At 34.6% G+C, this 27,376-nt stretch overlaps 2 protein-coding genes across 14 annotated transcripts in view; both read left to right on the plus strand.

The window, feature by feature from the left end:
* Positions 1 to 27,376, plus strand: part of heph (polypyrimidine tract-binding protein 1 heph) — a 386,050-nt gene that overhangs the window by 290,374 nt on the left and 68,300 nt on the right. For all 11 annotated transcript variants that reach the window (XM_077429072.1, XM_077429073.1, XM_077429082.1 and 8 more), the window contains one exon: positions 24,931 to 25,032. In XM_077429072.1, coding sequence (XP_077285198.1) covers positions 24,931 to 25,032 — 102 coding nt within the window. The remainder of the gene's footprint in view (positions 1 to 24,930; positions 25,033 to 27,376) is intronic.
* LOC143910556 (uncharacterized) lies at positions 7,769 to 10,831 on the plus strand. Of its 3 annotated transcripts, none has more exons than XM_077429083.1 (3): positions 7,769 to 9,773; positions 9,864 to 10,452; positions 10,496 to 10,831. In XM_077429083.1, exon 1 carries the CDS (start codon positions 7,968 to 7,970, stop codon positions 9,543 to 9,545), a length of 1,578 nt encoding a protein of 525 aa, XP_077285209.1. In that variant the 5' UTR covers positions 7,769 to 7,967; the 3' UTR covers positions 9,546 to 9,773; positions 9,864 to 10,452; positions 10,496 to 10,831. The 3 variants fall into 3 exon arrangements, with proteins under 3 accessions (XP_077285209.1, XP_077285211.1, XP_077285210.1); XM_077429085.1 differs by having other exon boundaries at positions 7,769 to 9,919; positions 10,009 to 10,452; positions 10,496 to 10,830; XM_077429084.1 differs by having other exon boundaries at positions 7,769 to 9,830; positions 9,920 to 10,452; positions 10,496 to 10,830.

A 27,376-nucleotide genomic window follows, 5' to 3' on the forward strand; every position in this document is an offset into this window, starting at 1 on the left:
ATCTTCGTGGTTTGCACAAATCCATTTTTCAAAATAAGTCTGTAGATTTATATTATAAGTCCACTTTATACTTAAATTTTTATTTTGTATATGCGTATAAGACTATTAAAACTGTTTTCTTACACATAACTTCACCATATTTTTTTTATTTATGGACAAAAATGCATTATATAAGATTTCTACAGATTAAAATCAGATGATACAACAAAATATAGAAAATTGTTTGTATAAGAACAATTTTATTTGGAAAAAGAGCCATTGTATGATGAAGCGTAGTTTTGACTAAATTATATAACCCTCTTTATATATTAGTAATTTTATGAATACACTTAGTATTTATGTATGTACAGATATGTATTAAAATTTAATTTAATTTAATAATAATAGGTAGTACTATTGTTTATTGTTTATGATTCGTGAACTTCAGATATTAAAATTTCTTTTTATTGTTGGATGGTTGTACATAAACTGTATCCATTTCTTTATAATATGTTTTTGTCATAGCAATGTATTCGGGATACCTGCTTTTACCTTATGTATATAAAAAATAATAATGAAAATAACGTAAAATATTATAGAAGATTGTTTTTTTTTTTAATAATTTTGTATATTAAATGTATGAAAGCATTCGCTTCGGTTAGGTATTATTTTTACGATGTGATTTTAAGGTATTTTTAATATATTAAAAAAGAAAATACATTCCGCACCCCATTCAACTGTGTCAGACACAAAAGTGATTTCGAATTCTAAAATAAGATGTAAACGAGGAGCTTTTCCTTAGTTTTTAAGTACTTTTTACCCTCACAGATCAAAAGAAAAGTTCACTTAAGCGTTTTCCACATTTAAGAGGCGGGCGACAGACCCTACGCCACCCCACCCACCACCTCGACCCGAACAGACGTACAATTTTAATTTTTCACCCTCGAGGCTCGTGCATACAACGCGTATTTAATTCAATTTAATATTTACGTAATTGTCTTGTCGTTTCTACGGACAGATATTTAATAATGGGGGGAGATTGCGATCAGCGATTCGACGATTAGGCCGTAAGCCCTGCCGTGGTAACCGTACAATAAGGTTTTAGTGTTATGGTTTCGAGCTGAACAAAGGGCATCGGGGGGAGGCTTTCGGGGTGGCTGTTCCATCCTACGTAAGGTCACAATCGCTCAATGGCCATTGAAACATAATCGCCGGTGAATCTGAGAGCAGCTCGCGAACATCGTGACTGTTTCAATGGGACTGATGGCTTTGGTATCACCATAACAGTCTGATGCATTAAAGGCAGAAAGGAAACACACGGGATAGTGACGGCTGGATCGTGTCTGTAGACCCGATCTGAAGATATACTCATATTATGCATTCCTGGAATTAGAATCGGATACGTATATAATAATAACGATAATACTAGATGTTAACGATATGGTCTTATCGTGTCGTATTAGGAGGCTGGGGGGGAATCGATATTAATTATTATGGATCGGGAATATCCGACGTTGAATGCGATTCCAGATAAGAGTATTATCTCTCACTTATACTTGAGTACCTTTGAGTTGATTTTTTGACAAATTGGATTGTAAAGACCCCCTCGATGTCGTTCAGGGGTCGTCTCGTCTTAATTAATTGTATGCGGAATTCTACGTTCTATCCAGCGGGTGGTTCTTATAATAATATAAAAATGCTTTTAGTTCACTCGAAATGATGGACACTTTTCGGCAAATTTGCTAAAATGAAATATTAGATAATTTATTTGACATTATTAGACTGTATTATAAGCTGAAAGATTCATATTAAGTTTATTATTCAATATTATATGAAAATTTTAGAAACAGCGATTATTTAATTTGTTTATGTGACTCATTTTATAATGGACTATTTCTTTTCATTGTATTTAAAACAAAATTATTTTTTCATTATAAAATCAAAAAGTTTTCTTCTTATTTCACAGAGTACCTACATAAATTTATTCATACATTACCAAATAATTTATATGATACATTTTATTACGGACTATTTTGATTGTATTTTAAGCGAAATGATTTATATTCATTCACGTTAATTTAACTTTTTTCTTTGTTATTTCACATTGAAAAATCATAAATATTGTTGATTTAGATTGAATGCTTTTTATGAATGATGTCACGTCGGATATTAAAAAACATTAATATAAAATAAAAGTCAAATGAACTTTAAACTGAAAGACAATTTACTGGAATATATTTATGAAAAAATATCGTCTTTATATGCAGATTCCTTGATTTATTGCAATATTTCAAAAAAGTTCTACTTATCTACACGCTAAATACGTTAGATCCCTTGTTAGACGGTCTAATCAATAATTCCTTGTGTTTTCGTAATAACCGTAAATTTAAATATGTAATAATTTGCGAAATTTCCCTTCGATAAATTGGAAAAGTTGACGTCCGCTCATGTAGAGACGCCACGCCGCATCCAATATTGGTGGTGTAACGCTTGAGTTTTCCTCGGTTTTCCACGGCTTCCGTCAGCGTTCCTTCGGCTAAAATAACATCAAAAGCATCCCCCAATTCGCTCCTTGCCCCCACGAAAATTTCCAACCCTCGAACCCGTCGCAATTATCGTTACCCATTAACAAATTGATCTAAACCGCGTTGTTTGCACAGAACGCGGATCGGCTCAATACTCACTCTCTGGCGCTGAACCAATAACGATTATTTGCACTCACGCACACCACCGCTTATATTATACACATGTATATTTATATACAATACGTACGTATAATATTTAAATGGTTGACGACAGGTTTCACTATGCGTATGTGGGTTGTTAGATAACTATTATAATAGCCTCTGTGTTTTGTGTCATTTTCCGAAAATGTCACCGAGTTTTATCTGTGTTATAAATCTTGACACGTTTCTACTGTTATTTACGCTTGTCGTTCAGACAGCAGCTCGATTGTGCCTCGTCTGGTATTCTGTGTTTTACTAATGATTACTATCTGTACTATATTTATCATCGTTATAATAATATAAATGGATCCGTGCGTCAATTTTATCGCTTTATGTGATTACAAAATGTTCATTAATTTCAGCCTAGTAGTCGATGCATTACTTTTTTTTATTCTGAATAACAGAACGGATCTACGAAGACAAATAAATTTGATCTTGTTCTTATTTGTAAAAATACATACCTTAAACACAAGTGATTTAATAAAATTTATTATTTTTTTGATTCATGCGTTCCATGTAAGAAATTTAATTAATTTTAAATAAATCCAAATATAACGGCTCATATGTATTAGAAAATGTGTTAGTTAAGTTGACAATATTTTAGGATTAGTAAAAATATCTTCAGGTAAAATCACATAGTTAGGAATAGGGAAATACATAATTATAAAACTAGAAATGGGAATAAATTAATTATAGGTAGAGTTAAGAAAGCAAAAACTGCAGATGTTTTCCACGGAGGTGTTCAAATATATAATGCCCTTCCTGAGAGCATTAGAAGTGCTAGTAACATTGGTGCTTTCTTGAGGAGTATTAATTGATACCTCTGTGGAAGATGACGTAATTATATATGTAAGTTTAAAAAATGCTATGTTTGGAATCATATTATAATTTCTTAGGGTTACTAATTATAGTTTTGTTAATTTTGCTAACCATGTTATATTATGGTTGTTAATTTTAGTTTAAAATTGTTAATTATTAAATAATTCATTAGCAATTTCTTGTAATGAATTATTTAACACCGTATATTAAAAACCTTTTATTATAAGCTTTCGACACATACATAGATCAATGCAATGAAAAATGTTGAACTATTGACAATTAATGCTGTTTAAGTGTGTTCTTATGGAATATTTTATGTGCAAATATAAATTATTTTAGTTCACCTGCCACGGTCATAAATTTAGACTTTGAGTCGTTGTTTCGGTTGAATATATTTATGCGTCATAAATATAGGGAAATTTCTTGAAAAGACTCGTCCAAGTTTTCTCGTGAAAAACGCCTTTTCTTTGCGCAAGTATCGTTAAAGTCGTCTTTTGTCTGACGCGCCACAACGGCATCACCGTTCATTTAACACGTCCACACCCTCCATTCCCACCCCCACGACGGGCTCGCGTCTTTGAACCGCCACTCTTTCAATTGTATCGCCAAAAGGGACACCGAATCGTGATCTCGCCTTAGTTTTTGCTCCAACTAACCGCCTCACCCATTAATCTCTTCGAATTAGCCCTTTATTTTTAGGCGTTTTCCCGAACAAGAGACGCCCACCCTCCGTTTTGTGGAAAGTCTGCGCTTTCCCACCTGTAAACGTGTCTCGTGTCGAATGAATCGTCGTGACGCCCTTTTGTGACGCCCTGCGACCCACTTTTGACGCTCGATTCTTGTCGCAAGGGACACAAAGTGTGCTTTTGTCGTCGGAAGTTTGTCGCAATGGTAAACTTTACTCGGTTTCGTATCCGTTTAGATACAATTAGTTTCGCTTTAAAATAATACAAACTGAGCTACGCTAAACGCTCTTGAATGGGCCACTGTGCGGTTCCTCACAATGAAAATAACACCTATAAGTATATACATACATGTTATAATAGTTTGTATATATAGTATATTCAACTTTTCATCTAGTGACTCAAATAATATCATTTGCATCCGTTCATCATCCAACACTGGATGAAAGCTTTTCTATTCAATTCTCCGCTGTTCTGAACATCATTTATTTTCTTTACTTCGTATTCTTGGGTACCATTTGATCAAGTCTCTTGTTCACATTTGCTCCAGATTTAACGAACAGCATGGTCTAGTGGTTAGCGTATATGCTTTCGAACATAGTGGTCACGGGTTCGAGTCCCACTGGTTGCTGCCGGCCAGACCTTGGTTTGTGACTCCGGATCGATCGTTTCCTGTCAGAGTTTGCCAATTTATCTGATTCTCATTGAAACCTTTACCCATTTGAGTTTTCAGCTTCTCGAATTTCTCTGATTCGTACAAAAATGATGCAAATTTGATCATAAATGTCTCGAAAATTTTGAGTTTTTCAGTATCCTGAAATTTGACGATTTATATAAAAAAATATGCTTCGAAAATGTAATAGAATTATTCTAAAAAATATATATTGATGTTTGTAACTGACCAGGAAGGCGCATTGGGATTTAACTGTTAGGCCTTCCTGGTATGTATGAAAAAAATATATAAAAAAAACAGCGCAATTCTTGACTCAATCCACTGTGTTACTATTCGCTTACCAAGCACACAATATTTTTTACTTCTCTTAATGAATCAGACTTTAGGCAAACGTTTTGGCAATATTCAAATTTTGCATCCATTTAGATATTATATTATTGTAGTTTTTATTTCAAAGCAGCCATATTTTTATATTTTCTAATTTACACTTTGGATATCGTTCGTGCAATTTTATTATCCATTTCATCCATTCTTTAAATGTTACGATCCATCCGAATGCTTTTTGATCTTTTTACTCGCTCTACATGCTACTAGGTGCAGCTTTTATTTTGTTTTGGCGCCATTTTGTTATTTTGACGTTGATTCCAGTTTAATTTTGATCATTGTGTAGAGCAGACGTGTAAATTTAGTTATTGATGGAGAAAACGTGTTAAAATGAACGATTTTCATAAAAAACCCCATGATATATGAGGAGAGAATAGTCTTTATTTGTAAGTTGCTATTAATATTTAAAGAATTTAGTATTCTAAACATAGATTACGTATGTAAGTACATTTGGTTGAAATATTTAGGGTGTAATGTATGTAAGTTTAGTTTGTTCGCTTTCCTCGAGGACGTTTTCTCAGCTGAAAAATTTTCCAAGCGCCATTCTTGTTCAGGTAACAAGTTTTGAAACTAACCGCTCAGGTAACTGCACTGAGGCGCATTTATCTCTCGAAATAACGAGTTTGTTCTCGGCTTCTTCTCGAGAATGCAAGCACGAGCAAAAGTGCTCAAATGGAGCTTTCGCTTTAGCGCTTTATTTCCTGAGTCAATATTCACACGCGGTCTAACAGTTTCTAAATCTTCCAAAACTTCCCCTGTCGAGGACGGTCGCTTTAATTCGAACGAGTTGCATTCCGGGAAACATCTTGGATTTGCACCACATACATACATTCATACATTCGAAATGAAATTTTCCCATTGTTTATTCCGCGCTCATCCCGCGCAGCCAGTGTTTGTTTATCTAGGATTTTTCTTCTCCGTGGCGTTCATAGTATTTGAATAGAGTTTCATTTCGGTGTCTGCAAAAAGTTAATCCCGCGGCTTTGCTGTTTTATGTACATGCAACTACTGCGTGTGCAAAAAAAAAAAAAACAAACCGGAATATTCACACAAACATTTATATACATACATACATATATACGTCTATATTTGCATTGAATGGCATCTGGAGAACACAATGGGGTAACAATGATGGGGAATGAACCTCGTGTTCCGGCGAGCTTCGGTCTTTTTATTCCATTGTTTGCACGATTGCTAAAATACTAAGCGAAATCTTGAGATTTCCCTTCGAAGAATTAAAGCGCAATCTGCATCGCTGAATTTAGTATATCTATTTGCTTTTGTTAGCAATTTCGTTTTAATTTTTTAAGCTGTATCTGTATGTATACATACATATATACTGATATGACAATATAGAATTTTTACATCAGTCTGCCTGTATGATATCACTCGAAATTGTGAAAATATTGCGTTTGCGTTACGCTATGCGAAATGTGTTTTTCTTCAATTACTCCAGACGCCGTACAACGTATTAGACGCCACGGTATATCCTTTTCCGTATATTAAAATTGAAATTTAATACTCGTTAAGAGCCTATGTCGGAGATGGCGGTTTCGTATATCTCATTCAATTTGGTATTTTTTTTACAACGGTACAAAAATATCGCATTTTCTACATGTATAGGCTGCAGCAGTGGCAAACCATGACGTGCGTACCAAATTACCAGTTTCCGACAAATACATGAATGTTTTTCTACTGTTCATGAAATTTAACGAGTTTACCTATCAAGAAACATTCATAAACAGTGAACTCCAAATCATATAGAAAATGATTATATTTATAACAATCATCAACATCATCTGTAGCCATTCACCATCTGCTGCTGGATGAAGGCTTCTCCAACACGCTTCCACTCCTCTCCGTGTTGCGCAACTCTCATCCATCTCATCCTATACATTTTCCTAATGCCGTCTACCCATCTTCCCTTCGGCCTTTTTTTTACCCTTTTGCATTCTATCGGGTACCATTTTAGGACTTATTTTGTCCATTCTTCTAGCCACGTGGCCCGCCCATTGTCATTTCAATATGTTCACTTTATCCACTATATCCTCTTGTCATACTTCTCCCCACGTATTTCGTTTCCTGTCTTTCCTCGTTATGCCAAGCATACAAAATTCCATATTTCTTTGAGTGTATTGGATTTTGTGTAGCAACTTTGCGTTCAATGTTCCAGTTTCATATCCATACGTCATCACTGGCAAAATAAATTGATGGAAGATCATTTTTTTTCAAACATAGTGGCATTTTTTATTTAAAAACTGCATTCATTCGTCAAAATGCACTCCATCCTAATTTCTTATGTCTCTTTATATCCTCCTCATTGCTACCGGACATGTCTTTTATTTGTCCTAAATATAAATAACTATCGACTACTATTTATATATATATATATGTAGGAATGATTTTTAAACGAGCCGTAATTGTGGTTGGTCAAACTGCAAGGGATAAAGTATGAGTGTGGTATGCATGGGAAAGACCGGATGCGTGTTGTTATGGTCACTTGTTGGAGAACGAGCCCGAAGATATGTGTTAATAAATACATAGTTCTGACTTAATCTGCGTTTCACTTGGAATCCTTCACATCCGGATCCTATATTTGGGGGCTTTGTCCGGGATGCCTGAAGACATTTCGAGTGACAGCCGGAAGCGGTCAGACGACGACGCGGAGTTTTGACAGTTGAGGTTAGGACGCGCGGTACGAGCATGAAGGCGAAGCCCGTGACGTCGGTGACGTCACGTCAGCGAACACGCCACACGACGATGATGATATCCACGACGAGAAAGACGACGCCAGTGGCAACGACGACGAGGGAGATACCACAGTTCAATTTCCGAGATCTGGAGGTTGATTTCGGTCTGCCGAAATATAACGGCAGAAATAGCCCTATTGCAGTGTGGATTGAGCGCCTCGAAGAAAACGCGCAAATCCTCGGCTGGACGGAGACACAACAGTTGGTGTATGGGCGGATGCTGTGTGAAGGAACTGCCAAGAACTTCTTGGACTCGGAAACGGGCATAATCACGTGGGCGATATTAAAAGAACGATTGACCAGAGAGTTTGGCCATCAGTTGAATAGTGCGGACGTGCACAGAGAACTGAGGTTAGAGAAAAAGGGAAAAGCAGAAGACAGTTTAAGCTATATCTACCGGATGAAGGGGATTGCAGCCAAGTGTAGTTTTATTGAGGAAGAGGCGATTATCGCGTACATAATTGGTGGACTTGGGTTTGATAAGTACGAAAAATTGATTCTGAGCTGGGCTGGATCTATTAAGGAGCTGAAGACGCGAATTACGCAGTGCGAGAAAATTAGAGAGGACGACGAACCCAGGGTGACGGGGCCCGTGAGAAACCGTGAAAACCGAGAAAGACTGAGTTCACGATGCTACAATTGTAGTGGACGTGGTCACTTAGCAGCCGACTGTAGGTTTAAGACGAGAGGAACTCGTTGTTTCAATTGTAACGAGTTTGGGCACATATCAGCTCAATGTAACAGCACCAAAACAAAGACTGTCTTGACAATACAAGAAGAAATAAGAGAACCAGTCAGTATTCCAATACAAGAAGAAATAAGAGAACCAGTCAGTATTCCAATACAAGAAGAAATAAGAGAACCAGTCAGTATTCCAACACAAGAGGACGAGGCGAACATGGCCGATGGAGATGTAAACATGGCCGATGTAAGTGTGAACAGTGATGGTTTGCACAGAAAAAGACCTTTGCAGCAACGGGCTTCACGAGAGATGTCTGCTCAAAGAAAACTCATTGTTTCCAATGATGAAGAGGACGATGCGAACATGGCTGATGGAGGTGTGAACCTGGCTGATGGAAGTATGGACGGTGATGGTTTGCAAAGAGGAAGACTTTGGGACTACGGAGACATACCGTCTTCAAATACAGATCAACCACCCGATGATCAATTTAGAAAAGGATCTAAGGATTATAGTCATTTGAAGAATTCTGAAGATGAGAATAAAGAAGAGGAGAAACATAAAGACAAAGAGAAAGATATGGCTAAATCACAAGAAGGATTAAGAGACCCAGTCAAAATTTCAACACCGAAGGACACTGTATTCACTTTCAAGCTCGGTCGTAGTCGGATTGATGTTAATTCAATGGAAAAGAAAATAGAACCATGGATTGAGAAAAGACTTACTGGATGTATCAGTGAGCTAGAACCAATATGTGTTGACTTCATTTATGGTAAATTACTAGCAGAATATCTGTGGGGTGACGGCAGATTCCTCGGACAGTCACAGAGAATCGCCGAGGGCATTGGATAGAATTTAAGTTGCACCGATGGAAGTGAAGTGTGCGTTTGTGAATTAGAGAATAAGTGAAATGCCTGGAGGGTTTTTAGTTAAGCCTTACTTGTAATTTGATGATTGAAAAGTGTAATGTTTTATTGCTTATTCTAGTATTTTTGGGAAGTGCTTTGTATATTGAATCATGTTTTAATTTGGTTACATGCTTAGAAGAATATAAGATAACTGTATTAAAATGTAATTCTAGTAATGTTTTAAAATGTGATTGTTTCCGATGTAAAGATTTAACCTGTCATTGTAAAGGTATTGATTTTAATGTTTTATTGCTAATTCTAGTAATGTTTTAAAATGTGATTGTTTCCGATGTAAAGATTTAACCTGTCATTGTAAAGGTATTGATTTTAATGTTTTATTGCTAATTCTAGTAATGTTATAAAATGTGATTGTTTCCGATGTAAAGATTTAACCTGTCATTGTAAAGGTATTGATTTTAATGTTTTATTGCTAATTCTAGTAATGTTTTAAAATGTGATTGTTTCCGATGTAAAGATTTAACTTGTCATTGTAAAGGTATTGATTTTAATGTTTTGTATTGCTTGACATAATTTTAAATTGTAATTGTGATGATTTATGTGTAACTTTAATTGTTATGTGTAACTTTATTGAAGATTGAATTGTGTTGAAATGAAAAAATTGATTTGTAGTGAAATGTGTAACGATTAATTTGTTATAATTGTAATTGTTATGTAAATTGTAAAATGATTGACGTATAAGTGTATTGAAATGTAGTTGTGATGATGATTGTAATTGTGATTTAAATTGTAATTGTGACAATTGAAAGCATGTTTAGAAGAATATAAGATGATTTTATGGAATGGAAGATTAAACATTGTTGAGGATGATAGAGGAAATGTTTTAAAAGAATGTAAGATGATACATTGTATAGAGTGGAAAATGAAATGTAAAAGAATGTGAGATGAAACATTGTTGAGGATGATAGAGGAAATGTTTTAAAAGAATGTAAGATGATACATTGTATAGAGTAGAAGATGAAATGTAAAAGAATGTGAGATGAAATGCTGTAAAAATATAAAAGACAGAATGTCATCCGAGGGCGAATGACAGTCAGGAATGACCGAAATGTAGGAATGATTTTTAAACGAGCCGTAATTGTGGTTGGTCAAACTGCAAGGGATAAAGTATGAGTGTGGTATGCATGGGAAAGACCGGATGCGTGTTGTTATGGTCACTTGTTGGAGAACGAGCCCGAAGATATGTGTTAATAAATACATAGTTCTGACTTAATCTGCGTTTCACTTGGAATCCTTCACATCCGGATCCTATATATATATATATATATATATATATATATATATATATATATATATATATATATATATATATATATATATATATATATATATATATGTACATACATATATCAATATCTCTTTTTAAACTTAAAGTGTACGTTTCCTATTTTTATTTTTATATTTTGCACTGTTGTAATTCCTAATTTAAGATTTTTGATTTGAAAAGGTTCGCCATTGCTAATGCAGGGATGAGGATTTTTTAAATGCGTAATTTTTTGTTCATCGAATCAAAAATTAGAAATCCGCGTTAATTACTTCTTTTTCGCCCTGCTCTGGTCATTAATTCTCGGTCGACTTTCAGAAGTGGCCGTAGGCTATAAGAGACCAAACTTTGGGAAACAATAACGAGAGGTGGTAGGAATCGTTTGAGAGACGGGGGATGGAAAAAATAATAATAAAAGTCTCGGCCGATGTTTCGGAGTGAAGAGAAGGACGCGACGGAATATTTTCCCGACGAAACTTTTCCTTTTCATCATCGCCATTGTGGCGTCCTCAACCCCTCGACGCCTCACCTGGCCAACTCGACGCCGAAGACAATGTCCTCGATAACGAGTGAATAAGACCCGCTTTTATCTCCTCTACTATGTATGTATTATATGTTTATTCGACGGCTGTTGTATTCGCAGTGTCGAAAGTTGGTCGCCAACTTCACGTGGACTTCACTTCACACGACGACGCGTCCCTCGTTTGCGCTTCTTTTGTGGTTTGTTGTTGTGGATGCTCGTTTTCTAGTGCCATTGTTCGACTTTTCGAGTTGGGTGCCATCGCCTCCCCCCTCCCTCCACTTCAAGTTTTTCTTTTTTCACGCATTTCAATAAAATTCAAATTTGGCCTCATCTACATATGTACACACAAACTTACGAATGTCCATTAGGCTAGGTTTACCATATCGTTATTCTTACATTCTAGTGTCGATCGTTATTTCCTGCTATAGTATCTTAGAATATTATAATAGGTAATATATTGAATTAAGAATTTTCTTGTAATCTTAGTAAGCAAGCAAGAAAGATTGTTTTAAAAAAGTCAGTCTTTTAATTTAAACTTTTACTTTGTACTTGTCTTTTGCCCGTCGACTTTCCAAAGGGTGGTTTTTGAAATTAAAGCAAAAAATTGACCTACATACTATGTATATAACAATGCTTATAAGACTATTGGTTAACGTGTAATGATTTCAGTGCTTTATTCATTGGCCAATGTGAGTCCAGAATGTGTGACGCCGGGTCTATCGTTTCCTATCGAGAGTTTGCAATTAATTTTATTTTATTCAAACGATTACAACAAATTGGCTACCTTGATCTTTTTCTCGAAACATTCGAGTTTTTAGCATATTGAATTTGCTGATTTATAAAAAATTCTACAAAAATGCAAAAATGTTTGTCGAATTTATTCATAGATGTCTCGATGTAAAATTGCTCCATAAATTGTTTATCGATGTTTATAACTGGCCAGAAAAACCCATTTGAGGCTTACCTCGTAGGCCTCCCTGGTATGTATGTATGTACATATATAAAAATAAATATGTATATGTACATTGAATTGCAATAAAAGTAAAATGGTGAGCTATTTTGAAAAATTGCCATTGTGCTCTAATATTCAGTTCCTTTTGATATTCCTAGATAAATTTGGCCCGTTTTAATTTTTTAAATTGAATTTTAATGAATATTTGATGTTCATATAACTAAAACCGATGAGTTGAATGTTTCAAACAAAACTCTTTCGTTGCGTTGTTATATGTTTATTTTTTAAGCCGCATAGAATCGCTTGCATAAAAGACCTTAAGTAGTTGCATACATCTAAATATTTTTAAAAAATGTTGGGAAAAAGTGGGCAAGTCCACTGCAAAGAGAACGTGTGATAACCCTACAGTAAAACGTATTCAAAGTCTGGAAAATGTTCGCTCGCGTACCTGTATGCTATGTAAGCATGAATAGATCGCGAAGAGACAGATTTATTTGTGTTTCGAAAAGAAATCGTTTGTTCATGAAATATGGAACGTGGCTTAAAAACGAGCTTGCGAGGTTTTCACGCGTCGACACGTGCTTTCAGCCGTTTCCGGGCCGGAAAAGCGGAAGGAAGCCGAGGGCGAGGCGATATGCAAAAGCGGGCCCGTAACTACTTTTCCGTGACAATAACTCGAAAAATGGCGGCAGACACTTGACTGCCGGGAAACTCAACTCCCATTTCCCATAACGATGCGCCGATGGGGACACGCAAATGGAAATTACAATACCAAATTGATACAAAACTTTGCTTTCAGACCTGCATCCCTCCCTCCCCCCACCCCCCACCTCTCCGGCCACCAAGCTTGCCTGAGTGGCTGTTACGTAAAACTGTGTGTCTATATCTCTGCCTTTTTTCCAGACGACTTCGACACGCTTCATATTTGCCTAAAATGTCTCGAACTATTCGCTTGAGATCTTTCCTTTTCAGATGCTAGTGCTAAAAGAGAGTGAATCTTTTTCGAATCGATTTTGACAAAACGAATTTATATGTAGTCAACATTTAATAACGATCCACCCAGTTGGCAATAACTTTTTACGTTATCTATGTACGTAGTAACAATAGATGAAGTTTTGTGATCATGCGAAAATTCGTATTTGAGATTTTGACTGATTCGAACTCAGAATCTATTACTGATCACGTTTTCATGATCTAGAAATAATGTGTGTCTGTGTATTTTGGGGATTTTTTGAACACCGTTAGTCCTATCAAACTGAAACTTAGTATTGGTTACTGAAATTCTTATCGACACGAAGTAAATTTTTTTTAAATATTTAAATTGATCAGATATGGTACCTCCCCTTATAGGTATCCTCTTGTTTTAAGTTTTTGAATTAAATTATCTCCCAAACCGCTAGCTGAATCGGACTGAAAATTTTTTACATGTAATAGAAATTATATATTTTATAACCTGATTTTTACCTGAACCGGAAGTAGTACTTTTACTCTTGAGCATCGAGATTTTTTATTTTTTTCTCAGAAACCTTTTGGTTTATTGAACTGAAATTTAATAAAAGTTTAAGCTTAGTACCAAGTAATGTATAAAAGTTGGTAAGTATCCGTTAACCGGAAGTGGCACTCTACTCTTGTTCGATTTTTTTTTCACTATTTTTTATTATTTAACGTACTATTATTCGAGAGCAACTTTACATGTAGCCCCAACATATCACTATGAATTATATTACTTCAGTGATATTTAAATATGAAAAAAAAAAATGTTTATTAGATATTCATTTTCAACTTTCAACGAAAATAATACCGTGTATATATGTATGTATGTACATACATATGTACTTCTGCATGCATGGTTTCATAATTTTCAATATAGGGAACAACAAAATGAATGAAGCACGTCCTCTTACTTCGAAAATGGATAAAAATATACATACGGTGTTTTCATAGATGTGAACATAATATTTTTTGTGAATATATTTTCGGCAACACGAATTTTTATGCAATATATAATATATCGAACCGAATATCTGTGAGGCTATGACGTGGATGGTCGAGAGTGAGAAAGTGTGGAAGGGGGTGGGTGGTAGGAGGCTGAACAAAAAAGTAAAGTAATAACGTGGACCGTCCACGTATCCCAGGTTTATGGGTGGACAATTATGAAACTTGTACCGAAATATATTGTTGCGATTCTTCTCCCGGCGGATTTATGTGAAGAATTTCTCGACGAAAAAAAAATATAAGTAACATTTTTCCCGGCGAAAAGTGTCCGAGGAAATTTTCCATTTTATCTGAACTGTACACTCCCTCATTACGTCACGTTCAAAAATAAACGCTCGTGTGTGTGTTTAAACGCGATAACTTTTCCACACACTTGAAAGTGCATTGCGATAAGTTTAATTGACGTGTTGCGATTGAAATTTGCATCTGAGTGATTAACAAAAGCGTGAAGTTTGGTTTTACATTTTAGTGAACTTTGACTTTAACCATTGACTTTGACATTGTGATTTGCCTGAAGACTACATAAACTCTCGTGAAATCAATGGATTCATATATGTACATATATGTAGAAGAGTTCTACAAGAGACAAATCCCTCAGCTGCGCTTTTGAGACTCTTTTATTAATCTTTTTTTGAATTCACACTGTCGAAAACAATAAACATCGTCGAAGCATAATTATACCTACATACATACACATTTATTTATTTTTAAACATACTTGAGGGAGGCGGCAAAGTCGGTAAATCCAAGCGGTTTGACTTATACATACATATATATATATAAATTAAATGAAAAAATATTAGCAAAAGACATAAACATTCAAAATAATAAAAATAAAAATAAGAATAAGATTGAAAAAAAAACAAGAAAAATATATCGAAATAAAAGAGAATACAAAGAGATAAAAAAATGGAACAGTGATAACTAGTCACCGGAGCCTGAGGGGGCCGTGTATTGTTGAAAGGTTGTAAATGCATTGTTAAAGGTTTGCCGAACAATGGATAGCACTGTGACTATCCTACCTCTAGTGATAACTATAAAAACTAAAATATATAAAGAAATGGAAGATATAGGAAAAGCAGAACCTTTTTGTCTTAAGAACAATATCTAGCTTATTTTTTTAAGGTTTTCAAAAATTACTACATTGTTGTGAAAACTATTACAAACTTTGACCACTGTGTTTGAAAAGACCGAATCTCTAATCAATTTGTTCGATTTTTCTTTAGGTGTCTGAGAGAGTGACCTCTAAGATGAGTGTTGTCATCGAATATAAAGAGGTTGGAAATTGGGCCATTGTAATGATTATTTAATATTTTAAAGACATCGATTAAGTCGCCTCTTATTCTTTTCGTCTCCAGTGTTCTGAGATTCATTATTTTCAACCTCTAATTATAAGAACGTGATTTAAGTTCAGAAGGTATTCTATTAATTCCCCTTTGTATCTTTTCATTACATAAAACATCCTTTTTAAAATGACGATTCCATATACTAAAAACGTATTCTAATTTAGGCGTGATAAAAGTTTCATTTATTTTTTTTAAGTTGAGAAAAGTGAAACTACGTTTGATGACATACAAAAAAGAGTAAAATTTGTAACGCAATAAAATTAATAGGGGAAGTAAATTTACATATTAAAAAAGTTGTTGTTAGCAAAAGCTTTTTCTCTTGGCAAAGACTTGTCTGTAGACAAATCGCCATGTCGATGGTCACCTTTAGTGTGAATTTTTAATGAATTCATGCGAAAAAATATTGTTTTGTTGAAAATCTACCTTGTTTTCGCGTGAACAGCCCACCGCCTGAGAGTTTCGCCCTTTTTTTAATTAAATTACTTCACACCTGGGTGGGGTGAGGTGGAGGCAGTGGGAGTGGGGCTATTACCAAACTACACTCGGCTTGGTTAAGCAAACACACAAAAAACTATGACGTGGTGAAAAATAGCGGTGACGAGGGAAAAATAAGAGTTGGGAGACCGACGGCAAAGCCTCTGCCCGCCAAGGCGACGCACAATCACTCATTGTTAAGGAAAATGCGCAACACCTCCCACCCACCCCCTACCCCTTCCACCCTCGGTACACCTGACAAATGATTTTTCACGTGGCACGACCACCCCAAACCTTCGGGATTATGCTGTCACAACGAGACTGTACAACAGACTCCGAGGTGTGCTCCTACCAAGAAGCTTCTCACGACCGAGCTTCAACTGCAGATTATTTATTTGAAATGTTTTATTTATGTTATACATAGTGTAAGTTCTAAATAGATTTAGAACAATCGTATAGTGTTTTATTTACATTTCAATACATTTTCAATATTTTTTTCAATGAAATACCCAAAAGGAAAAATAAAACAACACTCGAATTCTAAAGCTTGCTTTTTAAATACCGCTAAATTTATCATATACAGATTTTCCATAAGATAGGGAGGTGCAAAGCTTTATTTTAGTTTATTTTATTTAAAAAATCAATACTGAATAGACTTGACAGGTAGCCCCAAAGCGTCACTGTGGTTATAATACAAATATAAAATCAAGAATAATAAAAATCATAAAAAAATAATAAAAATCAAATAAGACATATGTGCTATTTAGGATGTGTTCGTTCAACTCAACATAACTGGCATTGAAGAGGTCCAAGTAATGTGCCAAAGAGTTGAACAGCTCTCGAGAGGGGGGAGCTCATGAGCACGTTTGATTTAGCCCTAATTGGCAAAAAGATATCAAGATTTCACAAAACTCTATGATTTTCCGGCGTCCAGAATTTTATCCTCTCCGTGATAGCGGGATTGTAAATCTCTCCTCTAAGTAATTTAACGGAATGTTTCCCAAGAAATAAATCTCTTCTCTTTGCCAGATGTATCGATATACATACATATATATTATATGTATACAAAGTAAAATATATTGTTTTTACAAAAGTCAATCTCAAAAAAAAAAAATCAAACCGAATTACGTACATAATATGTCCTTCAGACTATTCAAATGTGTTTATTATTACATAAATTTTTCAAAAACATAATTTCAACTTTGTCCGATGGATCATTCAATAAAAAATGGCTGCAATACAATATGTAAAATTGCCTTCAATAATATATAGCCATAATTAATAATACATACTTCAATTTGTCATTGAAGGCACCCACAATAACGACCGCGCATAAAACATTGCATCGTTTATTATTTATACAAAAAGGCGCATATTTTCGTTTAGTTCCATATAAAAATTTTACATGAAGTTGGGCAATAATTTAATAGAATTTTTCCGAATTTACCCCAGCTCGCGTTGTATTATAATTAAAGGCCGCAATAGCAATAAGCCGCGGAACACACCTCCGCTCGTTATCCGAAAAGTTCATTGTGGGGGAGTTGTTTAATTTTTTGCGTACACCAAATTCGGCGGTTATACAGCCCCTAGATTTGGCATCATCCCTTATAAAATAATCGCAAGAGGGCTGGGTGGGGGGGGGGGTAAAGTAAAACCATCCACCCGTCCCGCTATATTAAATCTTTTCGTAAAAATGCGAACCTGGTTTTATATGCAACCGTAAAAGTTGACTGGGCGATATCCTGTTGTTATTACCGTCGGATTATTTATGATTGCACGTTAATTTACCGATTCGATGCAAAAAAAAGCACGGAAAAGTCGCTGGTGTAAAACTGGCATTTCATTCCGGACGTCGTAAATATAATTCGGCTTTTTATTGCGTGGTTCATTGCTTTTTTTTCATAACTAGGTGTTATTAAAGTCCTGCCTGTACTGAGTGGCGTTTATGCCGACTAGAGCTTATATTATATATATAAATGTATTTATAATATAATATGAATTATGCTGTGTATGTATTGTGGTGAAAATCAAGTCGGCATATACATATATACAGTTAAAATGAGTTTATTATTATTTTTTTGAGGAAATTTTGGAATTAAACAACAATGCGATGCAACACAAAAAAAATCATTGTTTAATATAAATTTATGTATCCTTATAAATGAGCATATGAATATCACTAGCTAAATTGCCCGGCATTGCTCTGGTTTATAGTTTCAATAAATTAAATTACAATAAAGTAAATTGTATGTCAGAAAATATAACTATCTAGGGCTAGTTAGACTAAATTGAAAGCTTGAGGCTTTCATCGTGAACAAACAAACAAATATTATATTCATATATTCATATATATATATATATATTATATTCATATATATTCATCTTTATTAAGTAAATATGCTAGTCAAATTGCCTGGTATTGTTCAGGTAGTGCAAAAGTTTTGCACTGCACTTTCAAAAGTGCAGTGCAAAAGTTCAGGTAGTGAAAAAAATATATTTTCACAAATTCTCTTCAACTACATATTGTCTAAGTTAGAGAGTATCGTTGTATAGTTTTTCTTTTCAATTCACCTTCACCTTTTAAAATGTGATGGTTTTAAATTAAAAAAAAAAACTGTAGATTTACATAATAAACATTGATTTTTATATATTATGTAGAAAAATAATATATGTAGGTTGGATCATTTTAAGTATACATATTTGTGATATGAAAAACCCCAGTATAGAATACGACTCTCGATAGACGTTTTTTCATTTAAGTTGTAAATGTAGTAAAATAAAAGTTGCCTTAAACATATTTTTATACTAGATTAGCGTTCCCTCTCACATCTCCTTGTACAGAAAAGACCGAGACACAAATACCAAATGCATATTGAAACATCAGAGGCCAAGCGGAATCTGTCGATCTTTTCAAAACGATAGGAAACCACCGTATTGGATTTAAACTTTGAACAGTAAATTTTCCTGTCGTATATGTAAAAAAATCCCCAAAATACACGGACACACAGACACACACACACACACACACATTTTTCTAGATCATGAAAACGTGATCAGTAATCGATTCTGAGTTCGAATCAGTCAAAATCTCGAGTTCGAATTTTCGCATGATCATAAAACTTCATCTATTGTTACTACGTACATAGATAAAGTAAAAAGTACAGCACATAACATTTATTGAGTCATAATTCTATCCGGATATATTTATTAGCACTGTTGTATATATAGTTTAAGTAGTCGAGTTAAATTCCACCACGAGTCTCGGCGCTTGTTACGTGGAAAGTGAACCGTTTCCACTCGTTTAAAACGAGCTGAAATGTAATGAAAGCTTTTCTTACGCGATTCGCTCCATTTCCAGCAGTAATTACCGAGGAAAAAGAAGCGGGAGAAAAGCAAACTGTAACAGCTGTTAATGGCTGTGAATCAGTTTTTACCGTTTCAATTAAAAATAAGGGTGGGGGCGACGAGTCACTCCTTTTCTCTTACATAGAACTCAACTTTTCCATCGACAAAAAGCGATCCCTTCGAGGACGTTACGATCTGATAATCCTCGGGATCCCTTCGTAGGTTAACCGGGATTAGGGAGGCGGCTTAATGGAGCATCTTATGCCTTTTATGCCCAATCAAACCTCGCGCGGGCTTAGGCTTACGTTCGGTGCGCTGGGGATCAACCACTTCGACAAACACACTCACACTGAATACACACGCTGAATACGCCGCTTAATGTAATCACGTCTGCCTGTATTTTGATTATGTTGAGTTTCGGCTCTGACGTTGCCGAATTCGGAGGGAATTATTCAAATCGGCGGAAAATCGCATTTGAATTTGCACCGCGTCGTCAATGTCATTGCCCATTTTTGCGATCCGATATCTGACAACCCATTTTTTATACCTACATACATGTATATGAAACTTGTTATAGTATATTTATTTTTATTTTTCAATTAATCATGTTCTTGAAAGTCTCTATCCTTGATCATTTTGATCTATGTAATACTAAATGCATTTAATTTTTGATAAAATGACATTGTGGCCTACTTATATTTATATTTTACAAAGTTCGTATATCTTTTCGGAATTTTTCGTGTTAAAAATAAAGATAGATATCCAAAAAAGCTCCTTGCCACTTTTATATTCCAAATTATGATCGGAAAAGTTAATAATAAATCGGCAAATAGACGTCACCGAGAATGATAAAGGAGTGTCTATTACGATTATTTTTCACCATCATATATTGATAACCAAACCGAGCAATATGGCAAAGTTTGAAAACGATCAGAAAAGTGTGGAAAAGAACCCAAATTTCGTCAGACGAAAAAATCGAAAGCGAAGTAAAAATGGTGATTTTCTGAAAAAACTGAAAAAACTGATCTAAAAAAAACATCTATGAGAAAAACCTATGTAGTTTTCCGGAATTTTTTTCTAGAATAATCGATTGGTTTGAAAAACGCAGAACATCTATAGAATATATTATTGAACAATTCATTATTTAATCTTAGATCCAGCAGGTCCATCGGGAATAATCGTATCCTACGTTTACAAAATCGAACTTTTGTTCAGATATTTTGTTTTGATATTTTTGTCGGTATTGTCAAGATGAGTAAATCAAATTTTATTCTTAATTATTATCTCTTTGTTGCCTCGAGGGTCAATTAAGTCAAATATTTAAATGAACGCTCGTGATATACCTGGCTCTTATCCTAGATAATGAACAGGCCCAGATCTATTAGGTTCATTTATGAAGGGTTTTAAATGTTCAATTGAAATCGGTCCCTATTGTCTGAGCCGAGTGGGCTCTCGAGAGGGTGTTCGGGCTCCCACTCCCCGCCCAGGTCCCTATCATTTCAATGAGAAAATGTATTAAATTTTTATTTATTTCGACCTTGTCTGGGGGAGAGCGCGGTAAAATCTTCAATTTGACAGGGTGGGAGTCGGCCCGCGTTTCGCTCGTTTGTCATCCCTGCACACCTGTCTCTCTCTCCAGTCGAGCTTTTAGTAACGGTCTCTGGTATTACTCAGAAACGCATTTTGTTCTGCATAAATTTCGCAAGAGAATTACGGCCATTTTTCCTACTCCGAGATTACGCTTACAAAAAACATCAAACTAAACGTACGTACAAAAGCTCGCAATCAGCGTGATATATGTATGTTATATATATTTCCGAACGAATGTTCCAGACTGAGTGTGTGATATATTCGACAATCCGCCGAGTCAATGATGAAACTTGGCACTGTTGAACCCCCGCACAAAAAGTCACCCTTTAAGGGCTTAAAACAATTTCATAGTCGGCGTATGGATTTTTACGATATCGCCGGGCGAGCTCTCGCAATATTTTTACGTCTCAATAAAAAGCTCGTTTCGGTTTCCTTCGGGTCGAGAGCTTTCCCTCGAATTTTCCGCATCTAGACGGAAAAATCATCCCCTTTCTTTTCGGTTCTTTTTTTTTGCGACGTCGTAACGGCATATTGTTGCTCGGGTAAGACACCTGTTCGCTTCGTCACGTTATCTCAAACGTTGTATACGTTGTTTCAGACTTCAAAGGAGCGTTTATTTATGCAGTTGACTTGATTTTATCTCGCGTTATGTGCGATATACCATAAATATAACTTGATTCTTAAATAAAATCTCGAGTGGAAACTGATTTTGTGTACTCTTCGTTCCGGTTCGCTACGCAGTAGGCAGAAACATAAGCTATTGCTATTAGTTAGATAAACACCTTGAATATAATAAAAATTTATTAATGTTAAGATTTCAAAATACGAAACACAAATTTAAAACCGCTATACGCACGAGCAATGTTACATATTTATTGACCAAAACTCAATGCGAAACTGAAACGAAATGTAATTGGCCAACGCGTGTCGATTGGGGGGTGAATACGATAGCATCTCCATTTTACGTAAATCTCATGCTACATACTTAGATACATACATTTTTGCATAGTACATATAGTGGGTAGCATATTTATGAAATTAAAATTGCGAGAAACGGCAATAGGTTCACACTTTGGTGGAACCGTTTTAACAATGAAATCACATAAATTGACAAACTATGATACTAAACAATTAACCGTGAGTCACATATGTATGTACATATATCCAATGGTGTAGTGCTAAATAAAAAAGAACCAGGGCGATGCTTAATTTTTACAACCCCCCTACCGCTGCTTTTTGCCTTAATTGAAAAATATGTATCCTAATATTGGTAGTTCAAATATTTATAAAAAATCAAATATTAATTAACAAATATTCTTACTTTGATATTTCAAACCCGTGTTTATGTGTCAACAGCAACATTTGCTTTTAGCAATGCTAAAACCATATACATACATGTCGAAAAACTATAAAATTTTAACAATTTAGAGATGACTATTTATTTAAGCCGAGTTCCCTTATTCTATCTATCCTCAAGTGCGTATGGTCAATAGTTCAAAGAATGTTTTCTTTCAAAGTTTTGTGTGGTTTGTATATAAAAGCCCATACATTTTATTGAACGTCTTTTAAGTTTTGAATATGCTCAGATTACTATTCGGTTGTGGTCATCAAATGTTAGAACGAGAGTCTGCTCATAATATTTGGTATACAAAATTTTATATGAAATATTAGCCAAAATATTTTTTAATTGTACTCAAAAAACATTGTTCATATCAATCAAAGTGCCAGGGCGGCGACCTGGCCCCACTACACCACTGTGTTAATCCAAGGTCTGACCAACAACATCGGGCCAGGGATTGTGGATTCTGTGGCTGACTATGATCTGTATCTGAGAATGTATTGAAATTATTTGGATTGTGTTTGAAGTTCATAACAAAAAGACCTGGCTAGTAATATGGAATAGCTTAGAATAGAAAATGAGCAGACTTAAACGAAAACGGTTACTATTTATAAGACGACAGTCAAGGTGAACTTGGGTGTAGCCCGGTAACGACGTCTCGCATTAACGGAGTCCCTCAGGTGGTCCAGGGCCGTATTAAACCTCTCAGTGCCCGCCAAGATGGATGTGTCCGCACCAGGTGTGCCCTCAACCGCCATTTATTATTTTCATACGATTTCCACCCATCATTCAAAGTCTCGACCTGCATACGATTATCCATCAAACTCGCCTCCGACCGCGTTGAAATTCCTAGATGTGCACTTTGCCGAATGCATCCAATGTGCTATTTGTGGAAAATCTCGCGGGGCTTTTGCGCTTTTTCCTCACCTCGAAAGTGGCCCGGTTGGCGTTTCGGCTCGGCAAATATATAGCATATTGTGAAATGGATAGTGCGTGTCGGATGTGGACTTCGACGAATGCAAACTCCCACAGTTTCTTATCGGATTACCGATCCCAGTGGTTCACAAAAGCTGAAATCTGATCCGATTATTCAATCGCATTCAAGCTTGTCAAATGCCACGACTTCTAGCGCGCACTATACCGCAACTTAACATATCAGAATATATGTATAATTGAAAAAAAAATGCCTTCATTCGTGTCAAATATCAGATATATTGAATAGGCATAATAATACGTGTTGATTTTGATTTTTAAATGCTTTTTATTATTATTAAATTATGTTCACAATACATCTTATATCCATTTTAATAGATACTGATCTACTGATCATTTTCTATTTTACAATTTTAATATACTTTTTTAGTAATCATAGTATTATATTATTCTAATGTTAATGTACAGCATAATAGGAAAACTAGCTCAAAAACCTATTTACAATTCTTATAAATGCTCAAAATACATCTAATACATAATAAAGTACATCTAATACATCTAATACATAATAAAGTCGATGATCTAAAGCAGTATAATACGTGTAGTTATATTTATATTATATTATAATAGTACAACCCCATCGTCCATATAAATAATACATATGTATATAGATAATACAAATTAATGATAACATTAATAAATCATATTGTATACAATTTGTAAAAAATTATAGACAAATCTAAAATCCATAGATGTCTCAATGGATTAATTTTTTAATTAATTAATTGTAATTTCGTGTTCTTCAGTTTATGGAAATACAGTGATTTATGTAATAATAAAATGCTGCATTGTATGTAATTATTATCCAGGAAGGCGCATTGGGGTCTCTCTGTCAAGCCTTCCTGGTATATACATACATATCTATGTAAAAATAATATAAATAATAGATAAATATAATAGCGCTATTATGTATGTTTAAAACATTGCTATCATTTGATAGTAAAAAGAAATATCATCACACACTAACAATCATAAGGTTCTCATTTTTTTTGTTTTTTATTTAGTTTATTCAATCAATCATGCAAACTCGTCTAACAGAGTACAATACATATTAAGAATTATTAATTATTATATATGTATACAGGTAGGTATGCACCCATTTATTTACATACATTAAACACGACATCTATGGTCAAACATTGTACAGAAGTATTGTAAGTATTATACAGGGCAAATACAAACATCGATTAACATCCACATAGACATATATTGTCAAATTTGCAGCATTTATACAAATCAGCGAAAATCGAGGTGCTAAATAACTCGATTTTTTGCGGGATATAGGACAGGGTTGACAATTTGTTAGAACCGTTTCAATGATATCAAATAAATTGGCAAACTCTCATAGGAAATGATCGACCTTTGAGTCACGTATCTAATCTGTATCTACTTATCTACATAATACGCAGTGGTTGTGAAATCAAACTACTCTTCACTATCATTAATTTGATGAAATTATATATTAATTTTTTATATTTTTTCTTGTTACAGAGAGGCTCTGACGAGCTCTTGTCACAGAGCGGCGTGACTGTAATGGCGCCAGCAGCACCCCACCACCCAGATAATAACAACCAAGACTCAGCCACCAAAAAGGTAAAGAAAAAGAATAAAAAAAAACAATCCAAATCATAAAACATAGTATCTGTGAGTAATATGTATCCCCCTTTGGAAAATAATTTACGCGCCTTTAGATATTTATTCCCGGGCCGCGTCCGTCCCTGTACCTGAGCCAGAGCCGTTTCCACGTCGTTGTTTTAGACTTTGCGACCACGTTTTACCACCGGTAATAAACCACCCCTGCTAACTTATTCATTCCGATTTATGGACTAGAAGAGGCGCCAACCCCATCCTTGTATCCCATTTCTTGGACGGCTTGCATCGCCGAACTCTCTTTTCATCGAACGCTCATTTGCATGCCGTTACAACTGCATTAAACGATTGGTATCTAGAAAGTGAACTCTTTAATTGCAAATTAAATAAAGTATATTCGCAAACTGCACATTATACATAGCACTAGGCCGTAGAGTCGCTCTTTAAAGAAAGCACCACTCAAGTTAGCTCTGAAAAATCTATGAAACTCTGTTCGAATCTTTTCCTTCAATTCCTGAAGAGTTTGTAGTCAACGGTATACACTTTCAAATATGTAGACATTTGATGAATCAGGTAACATCTGGAACATCTGTTGTAGGGGCATTGCTTGGAAGATTTACTTGAAACATTGTGAAGTGTACACAAAATCCATTTAGTTATGACTCATCCAAAATCATTCAAAAAGGTCCAGAGATGCAGATAAAAATAATGGACTACGTTTTAATCTTCAAAAAGAGACTTTTTTGGCATGATTCTATTCTATGTAAGAATAGTTTGATTTTATTTAGCTAATGAATATTTGTTTTTGAATTGATGTGTTCATTTTCAAGTGGATAATCGTATGGTTGTCAAATACATATCACGACAATCCTTTACTTTATGCGAGATTGACAATTTCGATATGCACATATTAAATTATAATTTTAAATTGATTCGATTGACCGTTGAATGATTTTGATCGAAAGCTATTCGAGCGATTTAATTAAAGCTAAAGCGATTACTTATCTTAATACTTGTGATTACATGATAAATTTTCGTCTGAGAATTAATATTTTGAATGGGTGCAGTAATTAATTTCATTTAAAAATAAAACCAGCAAAACGGAAATTTATTTTTGTGACCTAATTCGCGTCTGTCCCATCTGGTGATTAAATCACGAAATGAAAGAATTCGAAATTTAAGGAACATTTTTTAGCTTCTTTTACTTTTGATACAAAAAAAATATTCTCAATACCCAAACTATATATGCATATACATAAACGTTGTTTTGTATAAAAAAATCTTCGAATTGGGAATTACTAGCTACTTACTTTTTTTCTTATTGTATTATATTTTTGTATTTTTTTTTTGTTGTTGTACATATAATATAATAGTTTATATACATATGTGTGTGTATATTCGAATGCGTACACAGATTCATATTGCTTTGTGTTCGTGCTTCAGAGAATGAATTAGATCGCTTTTTAAAAATGTTTTTCCTCTCTTTATTCATCTCGTCCGTTTTTTCTCTTTATCCATTCCACGTAACTCACGTCACCTGCCCCTTAGCTATTTTCCCAACATCTCCTTAATGTTCCAATTAAATAAAATCTCAGTATTGGTTGTGCGGAAACGGACGCCGTTTGGGCTTCGCTTTTCCGGCCGTTTTCGTTAACGAAATATCAATCAGTATTTGTAGTGCGATTTTTCCGGCTAACGATTCTGCACTTGAGGGAGTGAATTCGCGTAAAATAGGGAAGGTTTTCTTGCGAGAATGAATCACGACAAGTGTTGAAACAGTTTATGTATATGTATATTTTTTTAAAGTAGGAACATTGGCACCCGTTTATCCGGCGCGTGAAAATTTTCACGCCCATTTCCACTTTACAACAATCGTATATTTTTATTTTTCGCTCGTGCAAATCCATTATGAAGTATTAAAAAAGTGCTTCTCAGAAGAGTTTAAGTGAAAGGCTTTCACGCTACATTTTATGCATACGTATATATTTTTTTGTTATGTTTTTCAACCTCCTCCAAAATTTACTCACGGCGATAGTAATCCGATTTTTTTACGATGGAAAACTCCCTCTTTTACACCCACCCTGGAGAGTCTTCCATAAATTTAATATATTATGTACCGTTTGACATTCATTTTTATTTCAATGCTATTTTTATTTAAAAAAAATAGAAAGATATTCTAAAATTTTCTGATTTCATATTTTTTAATCTTCGTTGAATAATATATTAGTATATTTCAGCCAAATAAATGTTTATTATAATAAAAACAACTATAAGAAATGCTTGTTATATCATTCGCATATATACATACATATGTATACGTACATATATAAATGAATTATTCTGTGAA

This window comes from Arctopsyche grandis, chromosome 4 (assembly GCF_051622035.1).
Source record: "Arctopsyche grandis isolate Sample6627 chromosome 4, ASM5162203v2, whole genome shotgun sequence".
Taxonomy (NCBI): Eukaryota; Metazoa; Arthropoda; class Insecta; order Trichoptera; family Hydropsychidae; genus Arctopsyche; species Arctopsyche grandis.